This window comes from Cibotium barometz, chromosome 13 (assembly GCF_041138505.1).
Source record: "Cibotium barometz isolate CiBa-2024 chromosome 13, ASM4113850v1, whole genome shotgun sequence".
Lineage (NCBI taxonomy): Eukaryota > Viridiplantae > Streptophyta > Polypodiopsida > Cyatheales > Cibotiaceae > Cibotium > Cibotium barometz.
The window spans coordinates 52,024,349-52,036,528 of NC_141058.1; the positions used below are offsets into that span (position 1 = coordinate 52,024,349).

General features: G+C 46.0%; 1 protein-coding gene across 5 annotated transcripts in view; it reads left to right on the forward strand.

Annotated features, from left to right (window-relative positions):
• Positions 1–12,180, forward strand: part of LOC147632814 (sister chromatid cohesion protein PDS5 homolog A-like) — a 179,460-nt gene that overhangs the window by 48,953 nt on the left and 118,327 nt on the right. For all 5 annotated transcript variants that reach the window (XR_015267237.1, XM_086807698.1, XM_086807695.1 and 2 more), the window contains exons 4-5: positions 450–631; positions 1,398–1,524. Coding sequence is in view for 4 of the 5 variants with exons in the window: in XM_086807698.1 (XP_086663824.1) it covers positions 450–631; positions 1,398–1,524 (309 nt within the window). In the remaining variant the exon portion in view is untranslated. The remainder of the gene's footprint in view (positions 1–449; positions 632–1,397; positions 1,525–12,180) is intronic.

The following is a 12,180-nucleotide window of genomic DNA, read 5'->3' on the forward strand; positions in this document are numbered from 1 at the left end:
CGTCAATCTCGGGCGTGGAGAGAGAGAGAGAGAGAGAGAGAGAGAGAGAGAGAGAGAGAGAGACTTTTATTAACGTCTTCAAAAGACTACTAGGGTCAATGAGACCCTAGTGGTGTGCAATATTACTCTCTTCTTTGTAAGAGGACCATCATGTTGTTCGATGTCTTAAGTTTTGGATTGTTCAACTTAGAGGTAATGTGAATGTAGAGAGAAAGAAAGAAGAAAGAAAGATATATTAATGTCTACGAGAGGCCAAAGTCGGCCTATGAGACAAAAGAAATAATACAATTGTGTTCTTCCGGTCATCGGAAGAAAAGAGAGAGAGAGAGAGAGAGAGAGAGAGAGAGAGGTGCGCAATATTATTCTCTTCTTTGTAAGAGGACCATCATGTTGTTTGATGTCTTAAGTTTTGGATTGTTCAACTTAGGGGTAATGTGAATGTTATGCAGGAGATTTTCCGGCAGGTTGTTTCAGCCTTTGAAGGGCTGAACGAAACCTCGAGCTCGTCTTTTGCAAGGAGGACCACTATTCTAGAGATAATGGCAAATCTCAGAATTTGCGTGGTAATGTTGGATGTGGGTTGTGATGATCTTATCTTGGAGATGTTCCACATCTTCTTCTCAGTTGTAAGGTACATTTTTATTGTCTTTGATGCTGCTCTAAGTGCATTGTATATTTGTTTTTTGGGGACTTCTTAAATGCATATTTTGGTTGGCCAATCATTATCATATGATGTAAACTCAAACTAAGACGGAGAGCTGACAATAGGAAGCCTAGCTGTGGTTAAAGAGACCTCTCAGGCCTTGTTTACATGTTGATTCCTTATTCAAGGTGAGTAGACAGATTATTCATGGGGAAGTGTAACATTATGCAGTGACCTACCACACAACTAATAATGGTGAAGGTAGAGGGGAACAATTTCAGAATCAAGAGGACATTCACCCAAGCGAAGACTATTGAGGGGATACTGTTGCCACTCAAGTGTGACTAAACCATTTCTCCCCTTCCCCCCACCTCTCCCCAAACAAAAGAAAGATCACACCATGAGTATTGAACACCATATGCTACGAATTTTAAGTTCAATTTGTGGAATGAAAAAGAGAAAAATAGAGCAAATATGAGAGTCGTTTTGATTAATCATTAAGGTAGGATAAAAAGCTTAAAGAAGTATTTCAGCCATGAATCAATACTGTATTGCTGGAGATACTACAAGCACATTATTTTCTTGTTTGAGCAATTGACCTCAGTTTGATATTGTGGATAGACATGCCAGTTACATTGAAAGTTGGATTTTAAAATCAGGTCTTGTGTGTTTTTCTTCATTTTTCCCTGCAGCATTGTTCTTGCTCATTTCCTCAGCTCTTATACCAGGCTTGCTTTGTCTGTGTGATGGGCAGTGATAGGCATCCTCCCTCAGTGGTTGCAGCAATGCAGACAATAATGGCAGCTGTCCTAGAAGAAAGTGAAAAGATTCCCCTGCCTTTATTGGATATGATATTGAACAACTTGTTGAAGCACAAGACGGTTGGTCTCATTTCTTTTATTTCCATTTTTTCAAAAAGTAAAAGGGCTTCAAATTACTGTGAATGTTGATCATGGGTACTGGTCAAATGTGATCAATATTGATCATGAGTACTGGTCGAATTCGATTAGTCACAGTGTGATATGATTTATGGCCTAGTTGAACCTTCAATCAAAATCCCAAACGAAGTTTTCCATGTCCTTGCTTTTGCCCTTTGATGGTGGAAAGAGGATGGCATGGAGACGTGGTGGGACATGCTCACAACATTCGTGTACTGGTATACTCGGGAGGTCGCTGCCATATCGAAGCCGACGGACATGTGTTTACACACGAATATAGGCATGCTTTATGCAAGCCTTGGCTCAAGGCAAGCCAAGCAAGGCTGTATGGCAGCCAGGCCGGCCAGCTTTGTAGCCGGGCCTGAGCGACCAGCCTATTGGCATCCAGGAGATCACTCATGCAGCTATGGAGAATGAATATCATGGTGGAGTGTGTAGAAGAGAGATGAAGCAAGGAGAGAAGCATGGCAATGGTTGAACATGATGAAGAGAAAGAGAGAAAGTAAGAGGGAGGGAGAGATGAGATACTCAAGCCAAGGGAGCGAGTTTGCACAACTCAAATGATATTCACTGTTATAATGAATCCACCCAAATATGTGCTTTTATAGGCACCAAGGCCTTATCCTTTGATCGTAAATAAGAGGGTGTTCACACCACCAAGGACACTTGACTAGACTCCAGACAAACTCCGAAATACCCAACACAGCCTAGCCAGGCCAGCCAAGACAAAGCGGCCTAGCGGACCAGCATGCATAGTCGGCACAACGGACCAGCACGCAAGGAACGCAGTCGGTGCCAATCGCAGCTAGTGCCGTGCATCCAGAGTCGTCGACCACTGGGTGTGAAGTGCAAAGGAAAAAAACTGCGGTGAGGGCAAGACGTCGAAAGACCTGTACTTCAAATATATCTAGAGCAACCACTTCCTCATATGCTCGTAGTATATTTGGATAGTCTTTGAAGTACTTCTCTGGCATCCATCTCCCATCTAATAGCGAATAATTCTCGAATTCCAAGAGAAACTTTCTGACCACTGTCTTTCCTCTTTTTCTCACAGAATGAAACTCAATCTGTTTTGGCTCTTCCATCCCCAGTGGATCCTTCAATATAGGCGGCGCCTCTACATGGTTTCCATAAACTGTCATGGAAGGCATTATATGTCCTCCAATGATCTGAAAGGTCCATGACCGATGACATAGACGGTTGATTTTCTTGGTAATCTGAAAGGTCCATATACCATCATTCCCTGACTTTGCAATCCAAAGATAAAATGCATAGCATTACTCTCCCATGGAATATTCAATGGGTGCAATAATCCTGCTGGAGTTTGTCGATCAAACTTGACCTTCTGACAAACCAAACATTCTTGAATCATAAAGTTCAATGTCCTTTCTAATAGTAGGCCAATAGAAGTAGCTCTCTAAAGCTTGAAGTGTAGTCAAGGTGTCTCTTGTTAGCAATCATCTCTTGTCTGTATAGTACACACCAGGGTCTCTGTTGTGGGTGTGCTCGCCCATTTTCGGTGTTCCCCCATTTTTCCTCATTTTCTCATTTTTTGCTAGCTGTGGGAGGGCTGTTGGCTGTGTCTACTGCTGGCCGACTGGACCGGTGCTACCCGACTTCTTCCTTAGTACTGGCCGACTGCCTTTCTTCTGGCGGCCGACTGATTTATTTGTGGGTCGTGAGCATCTCTGGCTACTATCGGCTTTTTTTTGGGCTGGCCGACCAGCAGCGTGGGGCCATATTTATTGGCCTTGCTCCCCACACCTTTTTGTACATTGTGTATCGGATCTTGTGTATAGAGCATAGTTTCTACAGCTTCTCTCTCTCTCTCTCTCTCTCTCTCTCTCTCTCTCTCTCTCCTGTGTTTTTCTCTCTACAGCAATTGTCTTTCATTTCCGTTGTGCATTTTGACATGGTATCAGAGCCCCAGGTGGCTTGAAGCTTGGAGACACTGGGAGCTTGAGGGTTTGCTGATTTGTGGTGCTGATTGGAGATTGCTTGGGTTGTTTGGGACTTGGAGATTGGGTAGAAGGCGGCCATCACCGTTGGACAGCCACCTTGCATACTATTTGCAACCTCTTCTTCATTTTTTTTCCCACCCACCCTCCCTTCACAAGACCTTGTGAACCCTTGAGATAGCAGACTTGCTTGAGATGACTGAGAAGCACGTGAAGATCCCTACTCTCCCCACATTCCCGGTGGATCGACAGTTGGACGGGAACAACTACGGCATATGGAAGGTAATGATGGAGTTTGTCTTGGAGTCTTATGAATTGGTTGATTTCATTGTGGTTGGTGTTCTACGGCTGGCGTTGGAGGACGGGGAGCTTTTACCCTTTTCTTGGAAAGAACGAGAGGCTCAGACACAGTTGTGGGATTGTGTCAATGCCCGTGTGCGTTCTTTCATCTTCCTAAATTACACACCATAGGTGATTAATCATATAAAACATATGACGCTGGCCAGAGGGATTTGACAGCATTTGGCTTCTCTGTATAACAAGGTATCATCCATGAAGCGGATCTCCTTGGAAGTGTAGATGCGGGTGATGAATCTTGCAAAGTCTTCGATGATGTGGGAGCACATCAACAAGTTGCAGACTCTTCAACAGGAGGTTCTCCAGGCTGGGAAGGAGATCTTCAGAGAACATGGCCATCATGTTGTTGTCTCATTTGTCCTCTTAGTACTCAGCATTTTACTCCTCTTTGATCACTAGTGGCAAACTCAGCACCATCACATGGGAGAAGCTTGTGCCTATGGTCTTGGACCAAGAAGAGCGTTTTATGAACCCTCCACAAGATGGAGGTTCTGAGGCCTTGATTAGCCAATGGTCGAAAGGCCGTAACAACAACAATAATAAAGACAAAGGGAAGTCTTCATTGGAGTCGTCTTTTGAGAAGAAGCCCAACTCAGACCGTGAGAAATTGAAGGCCGAGCGGACCTGTAACGATTGTGGCAAGAAAGGCTACTATTAGAGAAAATGTCCTAGGCAGAATACCGCGAAGAGTGCCGATTCTTCAGCTTCAGTTGCAAAGACTCCAGCCTTTGTGCACTTGGAGATTTTGGACACAGATGCTTCATCTTGTTCGAGCGGGGAGGCAGTTGGTTTCACCGCCAGGAATACTTGGGAGTAGATTCTCGATAGTGGTGCTTCTAGGCACATGACTCCTTCCCAAGAGTTTTTATAGGATCTCAAACGGCAGTCAGGTCGCATATTCATTGGCGACAATTCCACTATACCGATTCACAGTGAGGGCAAGATGGAGATTATTCCCGATGGCAAAGGGGCGAAGCATTCCTCTCGTGTTCTTTATGTCCCTGCACTTGGTTTTCATATTGTCAGTGCATGAGGTTTTTAAGATTCCGGGTGGAGTTTGAGGAGCATTCTGTTGCTCTACGGGACAAAGAAAGAGGCCAGGTTGTATGGAAAGACGGAGTGGAGAACGATATCTACAAACTCTCAACACTCTCTTCTTTGACAGACACTCATATCGGTGACTTGTGGCACTTCCGTTTTGGCCACTTGAATGTGGATGCGCTGCGGACGGCGGGCTTTTCGGGACTGTTTGGTGGATGGCTTCCCAAATGTTGGCAGCAGGCAGGGACGCTGTAGTTCTTGCATTCGTGGCAAGCAGCACAGGGAATCTTTTCAGAAGCAGGCTTCTAGGCGGGCTTCGAAACCTTTGGAGTTGGTACACACTGACTTGTGTGGACCTATGCAGACCCCATCCTTGGGAGGTTCTTTGTACTTTATGCTACTGCTTGATGATTGTAGCAAATTCACATGGGTTTATTTCCTTTCTCAGAAGGACCAAGCTTTTGCTTGGTTCAAGGAGTGGCATGTTATGGTGGAGAAGGCAGCGGAGCTCTTACGGGTAAACTATGCTTTGATGTCTCGTATCATGCGGGGCAAAGAGCCCACTTCCGTGAAGGAAGCTCTTTCTCAGGACATTTGGAGGAAAGCCATGCAAGTGGAGCTGGATGCCATAGAGAAGAATAAAACATGGGAGTTGGTTTTGAGGCCATCAAAACGGTCAGTCATTGGTGTCAAGTGGGTCTCTAAGACTAAGTATATGTCTGATGGGTCGGTGGACAAGCACAAAGCTAGACTTGTGGCTAAGGGTTATGCTTAGCGGCCTGGCATTGACTATGAGGATACCTTTGCACCGATAGCGAGGGTGACCACGATTCAGACCGTTCTTGCCCTTGCCTCTTCTCAATGGTGGCCCGTTGTAAAATTCGCGTTCCTTAATGGTGACTTGCAGGAGGAGATGTATGTTGAGCAACCTCTAGGCTTTGACGTTCCAAGGTCAAAGGGGATGGTTTATTGGTTGCGGAAGGCCTTGTATGGTCTTAAGCAGGCTCCCAGGGCTTGGAATCAGAAGATTTATTCATTCTTTCTAACGGACTGGATTTCAAAGATCAGTTGTAGATCCTAACATGTATCTCTCTCGAGAATGCGGTTTGGTCACGTTGATTATCCTTTATGTGAATGATCTCATTCTCACTGGCGGTCATGTGGAGCACATAGCAGTGACGAAGGCTGTTTCGTCAAAGGAGTTTGAGATGACCGACTTAGGCTTACTCCACTTCTTCTTGGGATTGGAGATTTGGCAGATCCAGAGGGTGTTCTTTGTCTCTCAGCAACGGTATGTTCATGAGTTGCTTGAGGCCTTTGGGATGGAGAACTGCAAGCCTATCACGTCACGGATGGACCTGAACACGAAGCTTACAGTGAATGATCCTTGTGAGCCGGTTGATGCCTCTTTGTATCAGAAGGTCGTTGGTTCATTGATTTGGTTGCTGAACACTAAATTGGACTTGATTTTTTCCATGGGGCTGTTGATCTTATTCATGCGGACACCTTTGAAGACTCATTGGGACGCATGATTGTGGATCTTGCGGTATTTGCAGGGTACGAAAGATCTTGGACTCTTCTATGACACTAGAGGGGAAACGATGGATGGAGTCCGACTCCAAGGCTGGAGTGACTCAGATTGGGAGGAGAAACACAAGGAGATCTAATCAGGTTATGGTTTTACTGTCAGCTCAGGAGCTATTTCATGGAGCAGCAAGTGTCACACACGGGCACGTGAATACGGAACCAATTCACTACCAAAACAGCATACATACATCAACCATTCCTAGCATATACATGATTACCATCATTGTGAAACGTTACATGAGCATATACATCCTACAAACATAAACCAACTTGCACATGACATAGCACTAGGGGCTGAAGTTGGGCCCGCGCCCCCCCCCACGCTCCTCACCCCCGGAGGTATCTTTATTACCAACAAAAGTATTTATATGTACAAGATGTGGGTGCCCGGAGAGTACACACTCATCCAGCCGACACCAGATTTATCCAACTGTGGAAACATTAGTAAACACATTACCTACAACTCCTCGGTCACCAACCAAGGTCGAGCGGTCACCAACCACTCTTGTTGCAACACCCTCGGTCACCAACCAAGGTTGCGCGATCACTAACTGCTCTTGTAGAACACCCTCGGTCACCAACCAGGGTAGAGTGATCACCAACCACTCCTATACTTTGATAGAGCGGTCACCAACCCTCTAACAAAGTGCTGTCCCAAACCTGCAAAACAGTAACCAGCCATGGTTTTGGCTCACTGGCCACCCACAGGTTGCACCAGATCACATCCCCAGGCTTGGTACTTGTCTAGGGACATGTTTGCTCAAGTTTTGTCGCGAGAAACCTCCTGCAAACCTGTAAAATCAGCCAATAATGGCCCTTATAACAGTCGGCCAGCTCCTGTAGAGGCTCTGCTCACTCCGTCCAAGCCCTATTCTCAGCAGAGAAGCCCAAAAACAGTCCCAACAGCCATGCACAAGCTCCTGGAGCCAAATCGATCAGCTTGCAGCCCTTGTAGATGAAGTCGACCTGCCCTGTAGAGAGAAATAGCAGCCAGCCAGCCTTGGGACCCTTGTACTTCGCATGTATTCCACTTGTAGCTCATGCATATGAGTAAACTTGCTGTTTTTCCTGTCCACACAGCTCCTAACAGCCCACGATTTCCAGTTGAGTGCTCTACAAGTCAGGGCTTGCCCACTTTGGCCCTCCCACACCCAGAATAGCAACTCGTGGAGCTTTTTGGGAGTGCCTGGGTGCCCATCTCTCATATTAGGCCTTGGTTCATTAAAAATAGTCCACCCTGATGTGAACTCACTTACCACTTGCAAAACACATAAGGAAACCATGAGTCCCAAACAGGTGTGCACACGCGTATCCACGGGTTGTCCAAGCATCCCCGGTGCTAGTGGACATTCACAGGCAAAATACCAAGCAATGTTCAGGCATCAAAAACAAGTCATCCATGCATGTGCAACTCACATACATATGCTGGTGCACAAATGTAGTGGATGAAATCTCCCAACTTACATCTTGTACATCCAACTAGCCCGTTCACAGGCGCCGTCCACACAGGACCAAAAAGTACTCACCAGGGTAACCACCCTTCCATGAGTCCAAAGTCACTCACCAGGGTTACCATCCTTCCATGAGTTCATAAATCATGCCAGGAACTAACACCAAGATACCAATCCTTCCATGGAGCCCTTCCACATGTATTCAATCATGACATCATTTTCGACGTCTGCCAGAGAAGTGGTGACAACAAGAGGTTCTTTCGTCCTGTTCCCTCTTGGTTCTCCAAGCAAGGAATTCTTCGTCTGTGAGAAGTTGTCATATTGCTGATTGTCATGGTACCCTTCTAATGACATGGCTACGGTCTCATGAATAACGGATTGACGACCTTGGTTCCCATCTTGAACATGTCCGTATAGTTTCGTACGGTTGTACGGATCCGTACAGTCGTATGGACAGATGATGACGTGTCAGTACAGGCGATGAAGGCGCTCTAAATCAACGGGCGACGATGAAAAACTCCATGGTTTGGTTCATGATTAAGAAGACGATTTCCAAGCTTCAACGGAGATGGCAACACCTTAAAGATGAAGAGGTACTTGATGCTCAAGAGAGGCTCATGCTTCTTGTATACTTGAAGAGGGACCTGCTTTTTGCCAAAAGCTGCCAAAAGCTTATCCATGCTTTGCTTTTGCCTTTTTACTCTTTGCTTCACTCTTTTTGCCTTTCAATAATAAAATATTACTCAACTTTTGTCAAAGTTATTTAGCTTTTGCTTTTCTAACTTCAGGGCCTTGCTTTTTGGCCCTGGAGCTGCTTTTGGATAAGCGGCTTTTAGCTTTTTGGTCCGGCTGAGGCTCCTCTTGCCAGTGGTGCCCCTGGCTCGTGGTTAACCTTGTTTGACTTTTTTTTTTTTTGCTTTTTGACGAAAATTGGTGCTTTTTCTTAATCAAACCTTATGGACTCTATCCCCATGTCTTTTGTCCGGGCATGGGTTGCATCATGTGAAATAGAGCTAGGAGGGCCAAATAGTTATAGTAGGCATTGTGGATAAGAGTTGGTTGTGGTGATCTCTGCGAGTCTCAAAGTCGCGTCCATAGAGGAAATACTTCCAATGTTTTAGAGCCTGTATCACCTCATGGGGCTCCCGATCACAGACACCAAGTAGGTCTTTTCGGCATGCATCAAATACGGGACATGTAAGCGACCGGATGTGCATTCTGCTGCAAGATTGCTCCAATAGCGATGTTACTCTCATCGGTAATCACCTGGAATGGATGATCCCACGAGGCTAGTGCTAAGCAAGGAGCCTCGGATACTTAAGGTCTTTGAAAGCTTGTAATCTACGAGGGGTCATGTGAATACGTTGCCTCTGAGTTTTGACACCTTTTAGAAGATCAGTGAGAGCTGCCAAGACGTTAGAAAACTTGTTGATGTGGGTGAAATATGTAACATGGAGCGGAAGTATTTGTATTGGAGGATCCTTCACACAAATGCTCACACCGTCTCCTGTATCCTGAGTTTCGCGAGTTTACCAATCCACTTTAAGATTTCAAACTTTTAAGAGATTTGAGAGAGGGAGAGATGAGAACTGTACACCGCATGGGGTCCCGAATTACCCACTGAAGGGTCCCCTATCCCGTTACTGAGATCATAGTAGCAATGAAACGCGTTTCGCATCCCCATTGAAGTACGAAACGTTTCGAAACGTTTCGTTAAATTTGAAACGAGTTTTTTATGCTTATTTTTTTTAAATGTCAAAATTGGGGATTTTTGCCGTTTGAAAACGTACGGCTCAAAATTTGGGCCTTTTTCAGCCTTGCGTACGCGTTTGAGAGAGAGAGAGCTTACGTACGAGTTTCACACAGAGAGAGAGCGTGCGTGCGTGTTTGCTACAGCCTTGCAACTAGCAGGTTTTACCTCTCTCTCTCTCTCTCTCTCTCTCCCCTCTAGCTTTCTCTCTCTCTCAAGACTCTCTCTCTCTCTCTCTCTCTGAGGAGAGAGAGAGAGAGAGCAGCAGAGACTAGATTGACTAGAGCACATGCAGCCCTGGGTGGTTTGGAGAGGATGTGTTCGCAGGTTCGATGAGGAGAGCAGCAGAGACTAGATTGACTAGAGCACATGCAGCCCTGGGTGGTTTGGAGAGGATGTGTTCGCAGGTTCAGTTTCAGGAACCTCGAACGAAACTCTGGCTTTTTGACACTCTAGTGACATCAGCTATGCTTTATGGAGTGCAGATATGGGGACCTTCAGTGGGCCATCACAGCGCAGGCGGGTGGAGAGGTATGGAGAGGCCTTTGGTATCTATGATTGCTAGGCTTATTAGAGCCAAGGCTGTGGTACCTCATGAGATTATTCGAGCAGAGCTGGCGGCTGCCCCTTTGGTGATTGAGGCTCTTACGAGATCAGTCTCCTACATACATGGCTTGTGGGATCTCCCCCCAGACAGATATGCACGCCTCGCCCTGGAGTCCTCCCGACAGTTGGCTTTACAGGGAGACACGGCTTGTTGGTATGGACAGATGACATCTTGGTTCCAGGCACATGGTTTTAGCATGGACAGATTGCCTCCCTTCCAGTATTCTCTGGAGGCACCCTCTCTCACTCTTACACGGACAGAGATTACCAGACTCATCCGTCAGGATTTAGTTCAGCTGGACATTAGGAGGACATGGATACAGCCAACTGAGGAGCTGGGCACGAAGATGGCTTTCTACAGAGAGCATTTTCTTCAGCTCACAGTAGATGGTTTTGTGATCAGACCCAGTTACATGGATGTACACTTGTCTCATGCAGTACGATGTGCTATTGGTCAGATTCGTACATCCTCACACCAGCTTGAGATTGAGATTGGCCGATATAGAGGTATACCAGCTGAGGCCAGGATATGCCGAGTATGCCATGGGGAACCAGAGACAGAGCTGCATTATATATGCCATTGTACTGCATACTATGAGATACGTGGTCGTTTCCACTGTTTATTCAGAGAGGGTTTTGGACCACTTTCCAGAGTCATGGGGTACCAGGACCAGAGGTGTTTGGGATTGTTCTTGCTTGAGCTGCGGAGACATAGAGATAGCCTGCTTAGGCGCACAGAGAGCCAGACTCAGAGGCACATTACAGACTTCTTTAGTCCCGCCATCACTGCGCCAGATGGACCACAGCAGCAGCAGGACATGGATACCGCCCACACCAGGGGTACACTGATTGATCGTGCGATTGAGCTTGGGTGGTCCAGACGCCCACGACTACGGAGGAGGGCATCCCAGCATAGACGGAGGTTGCAGCGGCAGATTCGGATTATTCTTGCGAGGCATGCGAGACACCCAGTCAGGGTGCTGACCACAGAGGATATTGAGGAGATCCGCCAGTGTCCGATGCGGCACATATTATGAGATGGAGGTACCTCCATAGTGTACCTTCCAGTTCCAGTTTCATTTTCTAGGTGCCAGTAGTATCATCTTTATTTTTCATTTTCTGGGGTTTTTTATCTAGACATTGTATCAGATCCACCATGATGTAACTTTTGGTCTCATAGGTCATTATGGCCTTTTGAAGACGTTAATATAACATTTCATTTCATTTCATTTCTCTCTCTCTCTCTCTCACACACACACACACACACACACACACAAGCACGCACACACACACACACATCTCAAATTTCAATTTTCAATTGAGATGTGTGTGTGTGTGTGCGTGTTTGTGTGTGTGTGTGTGTGTGTGTGAGAGAGAGAGAGAGAGAGAGAGAGAGAGAGAGATTGAAATTGAGAGAGAAATTGCATTGTGTAATTGAGAGAGAGTCTGTGCATGCAGCATAATGTGATTAACTTTCAACAGGAAGCTTTTTTTACTTTCAACTTTCAACAGGGAGTTTTTTTTTGTTTCTTTTGCCATAGATGGGTCGCAATCGTGATGCTGTGTGGACACACGTCACCTCTCTTGGAAGATATGGTGGGTCTGGAGCTGAAAAATGGAGATGCAATTTCTGCCTGTTAGTGACTGGGTGGCGGGAGTGTAACCCGCATCAAAGCCCACTTGTCTGGCTTGAAGGGTGAGGGGATTTCTGCTTGTCCCAAGGTGCCAAAGGTTGTGAAACTCGCGGCGGGTGCCCACGGGACTAGGGCCTTTGACACACTTGTTGATACCATCAATGCATATTAAAACACTTAAACATGGCCACAGCCTTAACACATATCCATCATCT